A 14,303-nucleotide genomic window follows, 5' to 3' on the forward strand; every position below is an offset into this window, starting at 1 on the left:
CCCGCCCCCCAGGTCCTGGCGCCCCCCGGTCCCCTCCGGATCCACCAGCGCCCCCCCAGCGGCCCCCCCGCCCCCCTCCGGATCCACCAGCGCCCCCCCAGCGGCCCCCCCGTCCTAGCGCCCCCCCCCGGTCCCCTCCGGCCCCAGCGCCCGCCCCGGGTCCTAGCGACCCCCCTGGCTCCCTCCAGATCCACCAGCGCCCCCCCCCCGGGTCCTCACGGCCCCCCAGGTCCCGCACTGCCCCAGCACCTGGAATCCCATCCCCAGCGCCCCCCCCTCAGCCCGCCCCAGATCCCCTTCCCCCCTAGGCCCCCAGCGCCCCAGGATCCCAGCCTAGTCCCTGCAGGGCCTCGACCCCCCAGATCCCCCCCCACTGCCTGAGATCCCTCCAGGGGCCCCCCACTGCCCCAGTTCCCCAGCCCCCCAGATCCTCCCTCCAGGGGCCCCCCACCTAGCCCCCCACTGCCCCAGTTCCCCAGCCCCCCAGATCCTCCCTCCAGGGGCCCCCCACCTAGCCCCCCACTGCCCCAGTTCCCCAGCCCCCCAGATCCTCCCTCCAGGGGCCCCCCACCTAGCCCCCCACTGCCCCAGTTCCCCAGCCCCTCATTCCCCAGCCCCCCAGATCCTCCTTCCAGCCCCCCCCACCATGGAGGCGCAGTGCGATTACTTCATGTACTTCCCGGCCGTGCCCTTCCCGGCCCGGGAGCTGCTGCGGGGCGAGCCGGGCCGGTACCGGGCTCTGCCCCGGCGCAACCACCTCTACCTGGGCGAGACCGTCCGCTTCCTGCTGGTGCTGCGGGGCCGGCCGGGGCCGGGGGGCGCCCGCACCCCCTGGGGGGAGCTGGGCTCCTCCCTGGCCGCCCTGGCCAGCGTCAGCCCCGGGGCGGTCGACCCGGGGGGCGAGGGGGACGGGGAGCCCCCCGAGGAGCCGGGGGGGGACGGGGACACGGCTCCTCCGGCCCCCGGCTTCTTCCGGGACTGCCGGCCCCTGCTAACCCACGGCCAGGGACCCCTGGGGCGGCCGGCCGCCGGGGTGAGAGGGGGCGTAGTGGGGTGCTGGGCGGGTGGGGGCTGTGGGGTGGGTGCGAGGGGAACCCAGCGGGGGAGCGTTGTGGGTCGGGAGCAAGGGGCACCCAGGGGTGGGGGGGCTCGGGTTTGGGGGGGCTGTGGGGTGCAGCGCGGGGAACCCGGGGGGCGTTCTCGAGCAGGAGCAAGGGGCGGGTACTGGGTGTTGCGGGTCAGGAGTGAGGATCAACATGGTGGGGGGCTGTGGGTCAGGAGTGAGGGGCACCTGGGGGGACATGGGGGCTGCCGGTCGGGGTTGGGGTCACTGTGGCACTGAACCCCCCCATCCCTCCCCCGCCCCAGATACCGGTGGAGGAGCCGATCGTCTGCACGGACGAGGTCATTTTCCCCCTGACGATTTCCCTGGACAACCTGCCCCCCGGGACTGTCAAGGCCAAGGTGAGTGAGGGGGGCCGGGGCCGGGTGGGACAAGGCGGCTGGGCGGGGGGACCTGTGGGGGGGTGGGAGTGGGGCCAGCCCCCCAGCGCTGACACCCCCCACCCCCCCGCAGATCGTGGTGACGGTGTGGAAGCGGGAACAGGAGGCGCCGGAGGTGCGGGAACGGGGGTACCTGAGCCTGCTGCAGAACCGGGTGCCGGCCCAGCTCTTCCGCGAGGAGCAGGGGGCCTTCAAAGCCCAAGGTAGGTGCAGTCCCCCGGCCCCGCCCCACGGCGTCCCTCAGCCCCTGCCCCTCAGCCCAGACTGACAGCGCCTGCCCCATGGGGCAGCCGATAGACGCAGCCCCTCCCGGGATCACTCCCGACCCCCCTCCGACCTTTCCCCCCGGGACCGCTCTGACCCCTGCCCTTTGCGCCCGCAGTGAGCACCATGCTGACCGTGCTGCCCCCTCCGGGGCTCAGGTGCCGCCAGCTGAACGTCTCTGGGAAATACCTCACCGTGCTCAAGGGTAACGGGGGAGCCGTGGGGGGAGGGATGGCAGGACGGGGGGCAGGGACCGTGGCGGACGGGGCTGGGGGAGTCCCTGGAGCCGTGGCGGGAGGGATGGCAGGACGGGGGGCAGGGGCCGTGGGGGGCGGGGCTGGGGGAGTCCCTGGAGCCGTGGGGGGAGGGATGGCAGGACGGGGGGCAGGGGCCGTGGGGGGCGGGGCTGGGGGAGTCCCTGGAGCCGTGGCGGGAGGGATGGCAGGACGGGGGGCAGGGGCCGTGGGGGGCGGGGCTGGGGGAGTCCCTGGAGCCGTGGGGGGAGGGATGGCAGGATGGGGGGCAGGGGCCGTGGCGGGGGGCTGGGGGAGTCCCTGGAGCCGTGGCGGGAGGGATGGCAGGACAGCGGGGGCCCTGGAGCCGTGGGAGGAGGGGGGGGGGTCTGAGCGTGGGGCTCCGTGTCTCTGACCCGCCCGCCTCCCCAGTGCTGAACGGCTGCTCCCAGGAGGAAATCTCCCTGTGGGACGTCCGCATCCTGCCCAACTTCAACGCCAGCTACCTGCCCATGCTGCCCGATGGCTCCGTGCTGCTGGTCGACGACGTCTGGTGAGTGGGGGCGGGGGGGGGGGTCAGTGTTGGGGAGTGCCGTGGGAAGGAGCAGGGGGGTATCTGTGGGGCAGGCTGTGGGGCTAACACTCCCTCCCTCCTTCCCCGCCCCAGCCATCACTCTGGTGAGGTGCCCGTCGGCGCCTTCTGCCGCATGGCCGGCGCTGGCTCTGGCTGCCCCTGCACCCTGAGTGCCCTGGAGGAGCAGAACTTCCTCTTCCAGCTGCAGGCACCTGAGCGGCCCCAGGAGGACACCAAGGAGGTGGGTGCAAGGGGCGAGGGCAGGGGGCGGAGAAAGGCTGTGAGGGGGTCTGGCCATGGGGGGTGGGGCCACAGGGCAGAAGGAGGGGAAAGGGCCAGAAGGCAGAGGGGATAGGACTGGGGGCAGGGCCATGGGGCTGTTACTCACTCTGCCCCCTGCTCCCCCAGGGTCTCGAGGTCCCCCTGGTGGCCGTGGTTCAGTGGTCGACACCCAAACTCCCCTTCACCAGCAGCATCTACACCCATTACAGGTGAGAACCCCCCGCCCCCGACTCTGATGGTTCAGGGCTTCCTCTGTCCTGGGCCCTCCCCAGCTTTGACGCCTTCCTGGCCCTGGGCTCCCCTCCGCCCGGAGCAATTACAGGCCGGTGAGCCAGACTTCAGTATCGAGCAAATTGGTTGAAACTCTAGTAAAGAACAAAATTGTCAGACACAGAGATGAACATAATTTGTTGGGGAAGAGTCAACGTGGTTTTAGCAAAGGGAAATCCTGCCTCACCCATTTGCTAGAATTCCTGGAGGGGGTCAACAAGCACCCGGACAAGGGGAATCCAGTGGATGTAGCATACTTAGATTTTCAGAAAGCCTTTGACAAGGTCCCGCACCAAAGGCTCTTACGCAAAGTTAGCTGTTATGGGATAAGAGGGAAGGTCCCCTCCTCGATCAGTAACTGGGTAAAAGACAGGAAACAAAGGGGAGGTATAAATGGTCAGTTTTCAGAGTGGAGAGAGGTGAATAGTGGTGTCCCTCAGGGGTCTGTACTGGGCCCAGTCCTATTCAACATATTCATAAATGATCTGGAAAAAGGGGTCAACAGTGAGGTGGCAAAATTTGCAGATGATACAAAACTACTCAGGATAGTTAAGTCCCAGGCAGACTGGGAAGAGTTACAAAGCGATCTCTCAAAACTGGACGACTGGGCAACAAAATGGCCGATGAAATTCAGTGTTGATAAATGCAAAGTGATGCACATTGGAAAACATCATCCCAACTGTACATATACAATAATGGGGTCTAAATGAGCTGTGACCACTCAAGAGAGAGATCTTGGGGTCATTGTGGATAGTTCTCTGAAAACATCCACTCAATGTGCAGCGGCCATCAAAAAAGCGAACAGAATGCTGGGAATCATTAAGAAAGGGTTAGGTGATAGGACAGAAAATATCATGTTGCCTCTATATAAATCCATGGTATGTCCACCTCTTGAATACTGTGTGCAGATGTGGTCGCCCCATCTCAAAAAAGACATATTGGAATTGGAAAAAGTTCAGAAAAGGGCAACAAAAATGATTAGGGGTACGGAACAGCTGCTGTAAGAGGAGAGATTAATAAGACTGGAACTTTTCAGCTTGGAAAAGAGACGACAAAGGGGGGGATATTATGAGAGAGGTGTGTAAAATCATGATGGGTGTAGAGAAAATAAATAAGGAAGTGTTGTTTACTTCTCATAACACAAGAACTAGGGGCCACCAAATGAAATAAACAGGCAGCAGGTTTAAAACAAACCAAAGGAAGTATTTGTATAAGTAGGGGCATAGCGAGCAGATCGAGGGACGTGATTGTCCCCCTCTATTCGACATTGGTGAGGCCTCATCTGGAGTACTGTGTCCAGTTTTGGGCCCCACACTACAAGAAGGATGTGGATAAATTGGAAAGAGTCCAGCGAAGGGCAACAAAAATGATTAGGGGTCTGGAACACATGACTTATGAGGAGAGGCTGAGGGAACTGGGATTGTTTAGTCTGCAGAAGAGAAGAATGAGGGGGGATTTGATAGCTGCTTTCAAAGAGGTGAGAGGTGGTTCCAGAGAGGATGGATCTAGACTATTCTCAGTGGTGGAAGAGGACAGGACAAGGAGTAATGGTCTCAAGTTGCAGTGGGGGAGGTTTAGGTTGGATATTAGGAAAAACTTCTTCACTAGGAGGGTGGAGAAACACTGGAATGCGTTGCCTAGGGAGGTGGTAGAATCTCCTTCCTTAGAAGTTTTTAAGGTCAGGCTTGACAAAGCCCTGGCTGGGATGATTTAGTTTGGGATTGGTCCTGCTTTTGAGCAGGGGGTTGGACTAGATGACCTCCTGAGGTCCCTTCCAACCCTGATATTCTATGATTCTATGATTTCTTCACACAACACACAGTCAACTTGTGGAACTCCTTGCCAGAGGATGTTGTGAAGGCCAAGACCATAACAGGGTTAAAAAAAAAAAAAACTAGATACGTTCCTGGAGGACAGGTCCAGCAATGGCTATTAGCCAGGATGGTCAGGGATGGTGGCCCTGGCCTCTGTTTGCCAGAAGCTGGCAATGGGTGACAGGGGATGGATCACTTGGTGATTCCCTGTTCGGTCCATTCCCTCTGGGGCACCTGGCACTGGCCACTGTCGGCAGACAGGACACTGGGCTGGATGGACCTTTGCTCTGACCCAGTCTGGCTGTTCTTATGTTCTGTTCCCAGGCTGCCCAGCATCAGGCTGGACCGGCCGCGATTCGTGATGACGGCAGCCTGCGAGTCGCCCGTGCCCCTGCGCCGACGCTTCACCGTCACCTACACCCTGCTCAACAACCTGCAGGACTTCCTGGCTGTGCGGCTGGTCTGGACCCCGGAGAGCGCCGCGGCTGGTGGGCGGGGCTGCAGGGGCCTGGTGTTGTGATGTGGGCAAGGCCACGGCTGGTGGGCATGGGGGGGGGGGGTGCAGGATGGAGCTGTGGGGACTGTGAGCGGGCTCGGGTGGCCTGGAGCTGGGGGTTTGGTGGGGGGCTGGGAGCGCTGGGAGGGGTCAGGTGGGGCTGGGAGGGGTCGGCGGGGGGCTGGGAAACGCTGGGAGGGGATGGGAGTTTGGTGGGGGGCAGGCCTTGTGGGGGCTGCGGGGGGCTCCAGGCGGCTCTGACCCCTCCCCACCCCCAGGGAAGAAGCTGTCCAGCGAGGAGCGCCGGGCCACGCAGGCAGCCCTGGACGCCATCGTCTGCCACACGCCCCTCAACAGCTTGGGCTATTCCCGCAAGGGCAGCGCCCTGACCATCCAGGTCGCCTTCCAGGCCCTCCGCGCCGGCCTCTTCGAGGTACCCGCCCGCCTGGCCCTCCCTGGGGGCTGGGAGCCAGGACACCTGGGTTCTCTCCCCGGCTCTGGGAGGGGAGCGAGGGCTGGTGGGTTAGAGCAGGGGGGCTGGGCGCCAGGACTCCTGGGTTCTCTCCCCGGCTCTGGGAGGGGAGCGAGGGCTGGTGGGTTAGAGCAGGGGGTGCTGGGAGCCAGGACTCCTGGGTTCTCTCCCCAGCTCTGGGAGAGGAGTGGGGGCTGGTGGGTTAGAGCAGGGGGCGCTGGGAGCCAGGACTCCTGGGTTCTCTCCCCAGCTCTGGGAGAGGAGTGGGGGCTGGTGGCTGAGAGTAGGGTGGGCTGGGAGACAGGACTCCTGGGTTCTTGGGAGGGGGGGGTGCAGGGAGGGGCAGTTTCTGTGCTATCATCTCTCCTCCCCTCAGCTCTCCCAGCACATGAAGCTGAAGCTGCAGTTCACAGCGAGCGTCTCGAACCCACCCCCTGACGCCCGGCCCATCTCGCGCAGGAGCAGCCCCGGCAGCCCGGCTGTGCGGGACCTGGTCGAGCGGCACCAGGCCGGGCTGGGCCGGTCCCAGTCCTTCTCCCACCAGCAGCCTTCCCGCAGCCACCTCATGAGGTGTGCAGGGGGCTGGGCGGGGGGCTGCTGAGGGCCAGGGGGACTGGGGGAGGCTTGGAGTCTTCAGTCCCAGAGGAGACCTTCACCCAGAAGCTCTGGAGTATTTAAGGGGGGGAAGGAGCCTGGCCAGTGGGTAGAGCCTGGGGGAGGCGGGGCTCTAACATTGGGCCCCTCCCCTTCATTCACCTGTCTGCACTAGGGGGGCCAATCAGGTGAGGGCATCTGTGCTTCCCACCCCCCCCCACATATACACATGGCTGGTGGGAGCCAGGATTCCTAGGTCCCTCTCCTGGCTCTGTGAGGGGAGTGGGTTGAAAAGGGAAGGGGTGGCAGGGGAGCTGTCTGGGGGGGCAGGGGAGGAATCAGCGACCCCCCCCCCCGCACTGACACTTGGTGCCCCCCCCTCCCCCGGCAGGTCGGGTAGCGTCATGGAGCGCCGTGCCATCACGCCGCCTGTGGGCTCCCCCGTGGGCCGCCCCCTCTACCTGCCCCCCGAGAAGAGCGTCCTGTCGCTGGACAAGATCGCCAAGCGCGAGTGCAAGGTTCTGGTGGTGGAGCCCATCAAGTGAAGAGGCCAAACGTCCCTCCCGGTGCCCCCCATCGCCTCGCTGCTGCTTCCCCCCGGAGCTCATGTTGCTGGAGGCCTGGGACCATGGATGGGGTGCAGGGGGAGGCTGGCATGTGCCAAGGGGGGGGAGGGAACTGCAGACTCAGGGGAGCAGCATGTGGTAGGCTGCAGGCCAGTATGGGTGGGTGTGTGTGAGAGAATTGCATTATGGGTCTGTGCTGGGGGGGTGGGAGGGGGGAGTTGGGGCAGCAGAGGCCACAGCTACTGTGTTGTGAAGGGGGGGGGTGGGCTGGGTGCCATTTTCAGGGTGATCCTGCTGCTGTTTCCCTGCTGTTAGTTGTGGGGGTGCCAGGGGTGGGACCCGTGGCTATGGGTGGGTGGGGTGAACACATCTCATTGCTGGTTCCCAGTCACTGTTTACAAAACCCTTTGCTTCCTGCATTGCCTTTTTAATTTGGGGGCCCCGCAAATTCCCCCTGAGCTGGGGGGCAGGGACCCATGGTACTGCTTGGCCCTGGCTGGGCTGGAGTGAGCCCCTTCCTTCCTATCAGCCCCTGGGGCAGCATCCCCTGAGAGCCAGGCTCCCCTCAGCCCCTGCGGCTGCCCTCTCCCACTGCTATCTAGATGAGCTTTGCCAGCCCCGATCCCAGCCAAGGGAAGGAAGGCGCCTGGCGCAGCCCTGAGCCACCCCATGGAAGGTCCCAGCCCCACATGCCTCACTGCAGGTACATTCCCCAGCCCTTGCTGTTGGGGGGGGGGGGGGCTACCCAGGCGAGGTTGCCCCCTGTGGCTACAGGGACTTACTGGACCAGGGGCCCCCACTGCACTTTATTTACATTTTTTTGTTATTTATTTGTCTCTGAACTGGCTTTATTTGTGTCTGTGAATAAACCTCATGGGATGGAACCGGCCCTGCTTTGCTGGGTGTTGGGGGAGGGTATAACACCATGCACGGCACAGACCCCCCCCAAAGAGATCAGGAGGGTACCAGGTGCTGCACCCAGAGTTGCTGCAGGGGGCTGGGCCCCATAGAGACACACAGGGTCCAGGCAGCTGCAGGCCAAAGCAGAGCAGTGGGCGACTGGCAGGGAGCCAGCCCCTGTGCGACTGGGGCTGCCCGAGCCGCTCGCTCCGAGAGCCGGCCCCTGCGCGACCGGGGCTGCCGGGAGCCCGAGCCGCTCGCTCCGAGAGCAGGGGGCTGCCACCCGCCTGGGAATGACCCAGTGCCACGGGCTGTATGTGCAGGGAGCCTGAGCCATGCCTGCGAGCAGGGGGGAGCTTCCCCCCAGGTGACCCGCACGGCTGTAGTTGCAGAGGGCGAGGAGGGGCAGCAACGACCCATGGCAAGTCAAGGGCTCCCCTGGAGCATGGCAGGGGTAGGATCCCCACAGCCTCCCTCTCCCCACGGAAGGAGACCCCATAGACCAGCTAGGAAAAACACTTTATTCTCTGAACAGTTACAGTGAGGCCCCTGGCCGGAGCCTATTCTCTCTCCCCCCCATATCTCCAGGAAGCCCCACAGATACCGCTGCAGCCTCCCCTCCTGTCCCCACAGGGTGGGTGTGTTTGCAGGGGCATCTCTGGAGCCCTCCTGCCCCAGCAGGGGCCCTGGTGAAGTGGGGGACCCCACCCAGCTAGGCCTGGCAGGTGCAGGGGCTTCAATCAGGCAGCCATGGGAGCAGGTGCTGCAAGGGGAAAGCCAGGGGGGTCCCCAACCAGCCCCTGCGAGACCCCCACAGGTCAAGAACTCTGAGGGGGGAGCGCCCCCAATTTCACCCAGCCACACTTGCATATGGAACCTGCCCCCGCGGCTCAGACAGCGACCGGCTCCCGCACATGGTTCTGTCGCTTCACCACAAAGATCTTCTGGCCAGAGACGGTCACCAGGAAGGTGTGTTCCCCGAACACCACTGAGGGGGGAGAGAGTTTGGCATGAGACCCCCCCCGCTAGGACTGGGGACAGAGAGAGTCAGGGGTGGCCACCCTCGCTACCCCAGAGGCTCATGGGAGAGCGAAAGGAAACCTTTGTCCCCCCAATGGGTTGATGGGGATCAGGCAGGGGAGGACCCTGTAGTGGGTCAGTCTCAGGAGTGGGGGGAAGAGATCCCTTGGGGTCCCAGAGGCTGTTCTGGAGCGGAGGGCGTAACACCACTCCTGGGGGGGTCACAGACAGGGAGTGGGCACGGGGGCGGGGGGAAGGCTTGGGACAAAGGGCCCAGCCCTACAGCAGCAGCGCCCCCTTCCTCCCCACCTCACCATGCCAGCATACACCCCGCCCCGCGGGCATTCTCCTCCCCCCAGACTCACCCGAGAGGCGTTTGAAGGGGGGGTCGGGGCCACGCTGGAGCCGGAAGCCGCAGGCCGTGGCCACCAGCTCCGAGATCACCCCCGCCGTGTGCTCGGCGTTCTCCAGGTCACCAGCCGACTGCGGAGCAGGGGAGCCCCAGGTTAGAGAGCGTGAGGAGCCCCCCTCCCCCAAATTCACACAGCAGGTCAGCAGCGCAAGGGAGTACAGGCTCCCAGCCCCCCCTGCTCTAACCCACCCGCCCCCACTCCCCTCCCAGCGCCGGGGAGAGAACCCAGGCGTCCTGGCTCCCAGCACCCCCTGCTCTAACCCACCAGTCCTCACTGCCCTCCCAGCGCCGGGGAGAGAACCCAGGCATCCTGGCTCCCAGCACCCCTGCTCTAACCCACCTGCCCCCACTCCCCTCCCAGCACCCAGGAGAGAACCCAGGAGTCCTGGCTCCCAGCCCGCCCCCTCCCAGCGCTGGGGAGAGAACCCAGGCGTCCTGGCTCCCAGCCCCCCCTGCTCTAACCCACCCGCCCCCACTCCCCTCCCAGCGCCGGGGAGAGAACCCAGGAGTCCTGGCTCCCAGCACCCCCTGCTCTAACCCAGCTGCCCCCACTCCCCTCCCAGCACCCAGGAGAGAACCCAGGAGTCCTGGCTCCCAGCCCGCCCCCTCCCAGCGCTGGGGAGAGAACCCAGGCGTCCTGGCTCCCAGCACCCCCTGCTCTGACCCACCCGCCCCCACTCCCCTCCCAGCGCCGGGGAGAGAACCCAGGCGTCCGGGCCCCCCACTCACCGCCAGCACCGCTCCATCGCAGATCACCAGGTAGCCCAGCTGGTCGGGGATCCGCTCCAGCCCCTGGGTCAGCGCCGTGGTCTGGGGGGGGGGGGGAGGGTCAGCAGGTGTGTGGGGCAGAGGCTGGAGAGAGGGGCCCGGAGGAGGCGCCCCAACCCCCCCGCGCCATGGGGGGGTCCCGGCCCGCGCCCCCCCTCGGAGGAATCCCCCGCCCCGCGCCATGGGGGGGTCCCGGCCCGCGCCCCCCCCCCCCGGGGGAATCCCCCGCCCCGCGCCATGGGGGGGTCCCGGCCCGCGCCCCCCCCCCGGGGGAATCCCCCGCCCCGCGCCATGGGGGGTCCCGGCCCGCGCCCCCCCCCCGGGGGAATCCCCCGCCCCGCGCCATGGGGGGGTCCCGGCCCGCGCCCCCCCCCCGGGGGAATCCCCCGCCCCGCGCCATGGGGGGGTCCCGGCCCGCGCCCCCCCCCCCGGGGGAATCCCCCGCCCCGCGCCATGGGGGGGTCCCGGCCCGCGCCCCCCCCCCGGGGGAATCCCCCGCCCCGCGCCATGGGGGGGTCCCGGCCCGCGCCCCCCCCCCGGGGGAATCCCCCGCCCCGCGCCATGGGGGGGTCCCGGCCCGCGCCCCCCCCCGGGGGAATCCCCCGCCCCGCGCCATGGGGGGGGTCCGGGCCCGCGCGCCCCCCCCCGGGGGAATCCCCCGCCCCGCGCCATGGGGGGGGTCCCGGCCCGCGCCCCCCCCCCGGGGGAATCCCCCGCCCCGCGCCATGGGGGGGGTCCCGGCCCGCGCCCCCCCCCCCGGGGGAATCCCCCGCCCCGCGCCATGGGGGGGGTCCCGGCCCGCGCCCCCCCCGGGGGAATCCCCCGCCCCGCGCCATGGGGGGGGTCCCGGCCCGCGCCCCCCCCGGGGGAATCCCCCGCCCCGCGCCATGGGGGGGGTCCCGGCCTCACCATCTCGGGGCAGCACCAGCCGCTCCACGCCCCGCCGTCAGCTGACTCCCCGCCCCGCCCCGCTCTTATCCCCGCCCATTGGCCCGCCGCGCCGTCCGTCCCCCGCCCGCTCGGAGCCTCGCGCTGCCATTGGCCCAGGGGCTGGGGGACCGGAGGGGGGCGGGGCCTGCGGGCTGGGCAACTTCCGGCTCCCCGCCCCCCGCCGGGGCGAGCCGATGAATATTAATGAGGCGCGTGGCCTGAAGCCTCCTCGGGAGCCGCCCCCAGCGCTCGTGACCGCCCGCCGCAGGGGCTCATGGGAGTCTCACTAAGGGGGGGAAGATACCTGCCCCAGGGGCTCATGGGAGTCTCGCTAAGGGGGGGGAAGACACCTGCCCCAGGGGCTCATGGGAGTCTCGCTAAGGGGGGGGAGGGCAACACCTGCCCCAGGGGCTCATGGGAGTCTCGCTAAGGGAGGGGAAGACACCTGCCCCAGGGGCTCATGGGAGTCTCGCTAAGGGAGGGGAAGATACCTGCCCCAGGGGCTCATGGGAGTCTCGCTAAGGGAGGGGAAGACACCTGCCCCAGGGGCTCATGGGAGTCTCGCTAAGGGGGGGGAAGACACCTGCCCCAGGGGCTCATGGGAGTCTCGCTAAGGGGGGGGAAGACACCTGCCCCAGGGGCTCATGGGAGTCTCGCTAAGGGGGGGGGAAGACACCTGCCCCAGGGGCTCATGGGAGTCTCGCTAAGGGGGGGGAAGATACCTGCCCCAGGGGCTCATGGGAGTCTCGCTAAGGGGGGGGGAAGATACCTGCCCCAGGGGCTCATGGGAGTCTCGCTAAGGGAGGGGAAGACACCTGCCCCAGGGGCTCATGGGAGTCTCGCTAAGGGAGGGAAGATACCTGCCCCAGGGGCTCATGGGAGTCTCGCTAAGGGGGAGGAGGGCAACACCTGCCCCAGGGGCTCATGGGGAGTCTCGTGAAGGGGAGAGTGGGGCACAACACCTGCCCCAGGGGCTCATGGGAGTCTCGCTAAGGGGGGGGAGGGCAACACCTGCCCCAGGGGCTCATGGGGAGTCTCGTGAAGGGGAGAGTGGGGCACAACACCTGCCCCAGGGGCTCATGGGAGTCTCGCTAAGGGGGGGAAGATACCTGCCCCAGGGGCTCATGGGAGTCTCGCTAAGCGGGGGGAGGCGATACCTGCGCCAGGGGCTCATGGGAGTCTCACTAAGGGGGGGGAGGGCAACACCTGCCCCAGGGGCTCATGGGGAGTCTCGTGAAGGGGAGAGTGGGGCACAACACCTGCCCCAGGGGCTCATGGGAGTCTCGCTAAGGGGGGGAGGCTATACCTGCCCCAGGGGCTCATGGGAGTCTCGCTAAGGGCGGGGAGGGCAACACCTGCCCCAGGGGCTCATGGGAGTCTCACTAAGGGAGGGAGTGCAACACCTGCCCCAGGGGCTCATGGGAGTCTCGCTAAGGGGGGGAAGATACCTGCCCCAGGGGCTCATGGGAGTCTCGCTAAGGGGGAGGAGGGCAACACCTGCCCCAGGGGCTCATGGGGAGTCTCGTGAAGGGGAGAGTGGGGCACAACACCTGCCCCAGGGGCTCATGGGAGTCTCGCTAAGGGGGGGGAAGATACCTGCCCCAGGGGCTCATGGGAGTCTCGCTAAGCGGGGGGAGGCGATACCTGCGCCAGGGGCTCATGGGAGTCTCACTAAGGGGGGGGAGGGCAACACCTGCCCCAGGGGCTCATGGGGAGTCTCGTGAAGGGGAGAGTGGGGCACAACACCTGCCCCAGGGGCTCATGGGAGTCTCGCTAAGGGGGGGAGGCTATACCTGCCCCAGGGGCTCATGGGAGTCTCACTAAGGGGTAGGAAGATACCTGCCCCAGGGGCTCATGGGAGTCTCGCTAAGGGGGGGGAGGGCAACACCTGCCCCAGGGGCTCATGGGAGTCTCGCTGAGGGGTCAGGGAGTGTGACAGCTGCCCCAGGGGCTCATGAGAGTCTCGCTAAGGGGGGGGAGGGCGACCCCTGTCCCAGGGGCTCATGGGAGTCTCGCTAAGGGGTCAGGGAGTGTGATACCTGCCCCAGGGGCTCATGGGGAGTCTCGTGAAGGGGAGAGTGGGGCACAACACCTGTCCCAGGGGCTCATGGGAGTCTCGCTAAGGGGGGGGAGGCGATACCTGCCCCAGGGGCTCATGGGAGTCTTGCTGAGGGGTCAGGGAGTGTGATACCTGCCGCAGGGGCTCATGGGAGTCTCGCTAAGGGGTCAGGGAGTGTGACACCTGCCCCAGGGGCTCCTGGGAGTCTCGGGGCATGGCCACTAAATAACTCAAAAAAGTGGAAAACCATGAGTGTCAATGAAGCCCCCTCACACTAGGCCCAAGTATCCTTGGCCCCCCCGCCTGGAGGCACTCGCAGCAGTTATGCTGAGGATCTGCAACAATAGGTTGCAGAGTCAGACTGCCTAAAACTAAGCAAGGCCAAACAGGGCAAATATAAAAAAACAATGCTAAATAAAGCAGCTTTATGTATGGTTTAACAAATAATACAAAAAACAAAAAAACTAGCTGAAAATTGAATTGGCTGGCAATATAAATACTTAGGGCAGCTTGCTATTAAATAAGTATGGTAAAAAAAAAATGTATAAAACCTGCGTAACTTCCTGCTCTGGGTGCAGGATTTGAGATTTTATTCTCCCTATACCTTTTTGCAGCTGCAAATAAACTTTTCTGCTTTTCCACCCCGTTGTGATTATTGGGTGACGCACACCAGGTAGCAAACCAACCCCAGCTGTTGTTTAGCCTCTTGGCACTGGGTGCCGGCAACAGCTTTTGGCATCCCTGGGTGGGCCATGAGGCTGCTATTTAGCCTTGCCCAGACCCCTCCTGGAGGTCAAGGATTGCGGTGAGAACCGACTCGCCCAGTGCACAGCGGTGAGTTCATCAGGGGTCTTGGAAAAAATGCGATTTGATCGGCCCCCGGAGGGCACAACGGTGCAATGCACTCATATAGTGGAGAAGCAGCTGCGGACAACGGTGAGGAACCGGTCCCTTGAATAAGGTAGGAACCTTTTAAAATCCGGATTGTATGCTCTGTTGGAACCTGGGGACGCCCAGAGTTACCCTGTAGGTATGGGACAGGGACAGAGCTCGGGGGTTAGGGCACAGTGTACGCCCCTAGAATGCATTCTAGCAAACTGGAAGGTATTTGGTGCGGATCCAATAACTAAAAGCCAATTAAAATGA

The 14,303-nt window shown here is 65.4% G+C and overlaps 2 protein-coding genes across 2 annotated transcripts; one reads left to right on the plus strand and one right to left on the minus strand.

Annotated features, from left to right (window-relative positions):
- The first annotated feature begins 496 nt into the window (after positions 1-496).
- Positions 497-7,262, plus strand: TRAPPC14 (trafficking protein particle complex subunit 14). The gene is made up of 11 exons (XM_048835053.2): positions 497-1,033; positions 1,369-1,464; positions 1,577-1,706; positions 1,886-1,972; positions 2,433-2,553; positions 2,668-2,815; positions 2,983-3,065; positions 5,265-5,428; positions 5,715-5,869; positions 6,285-6,478; positions 6,894-7,262. Exons 1-11 carry the CDS (start codon positions 647-649, stop codon positions 7,045-7,047), a joined length of 1,719 nt encoding a protein of 572 aa, XP_048691010.2. The 5' UTR covers positions 497-646; the 3' UTR covers positions 7,048-7,262.
- Positions 7,263-8,475: 1,213 nt separating this feature from the next.
- LAMTOR4 (late endosomal/lysosomal adaptor, MAPK and MTOR activator 4) lies at positions 8,476-11,154 on the minus strand. The gene is made up of 4 exons (XM_048835054.2): positions 11,078-11,154; positions 10,130-10,210; positions 9,354-9,471; positions 8,476-8,956 (listed from the first exon to the last, which is right to left on the minus strand). The coding sequence occupies exons 1-4, from the start codon at positions 11,078-11,080 to the stop codon at positions 8,859-8,861; spliced, it is 300 nt and encodes a 99-aa protein (XP_048691011.1). The 5' UTR covers positions 11,081-11,154; the 3' UTR covers positions 8,476-8,858.
- Between the last annotated feature and the right edge of the window lie 3,149 nt (positions 11,155-14,303).

The sequence above is a fragment of the Caretta caretta genome, chromosome 28 (genome assembly GCF_965140235.1).
Source record: "Caretta caretta isolate rCarCar2 chromosome 28, rCarCar1.hap1, whole genome shotgun sequence".
In the NCBI taxonomy this organism is placed as follows: Eukaryota; Metazoa; Chordata; order Testudines; family Cheloniidae; genus Caretta; species Caretta caretta.

Coding starts and splice junctions, on each gene's coding strand:
- TRAPPC14 (XM_048835053.2), top strand. CDS start 647: ATGGAGGCGCAGTGCGATTACTTCATGTACTTCCCGGCCGTGCCCTTC. Junction 3,066..5,264: donor AGCATCTACACCCATTACAG/GTGAGAACCCCC, acceptor TTCTGTTCCCAG/GCTGCCCAGCATCAGGCTGG. Junction 6,479..6,893: donor TCCCGCAGCCACCTCATGAG/GTGTGCAGGGGG, acceptor CTCCCCCGGCAG/GTCGGGTAGCGTCATGGAGC.
- LAMTOR4 (XM_048835054.2), bottom strand. Junction 9,472..10,129: donor GCGATGGAGCGGTGCTGGCG/GTGAGTGGGGGG, acceptor CCTGCTCCGCAG/TCGGCTGGTGACCTGGAGAA. Junction 8,957..9,353: donor CCCCTTCAAACGCCTCTCGG/GTGAGTCTGGGG, acceptor CTCCCCCCTCAG/TGGTGTTCGGGGAACACACC.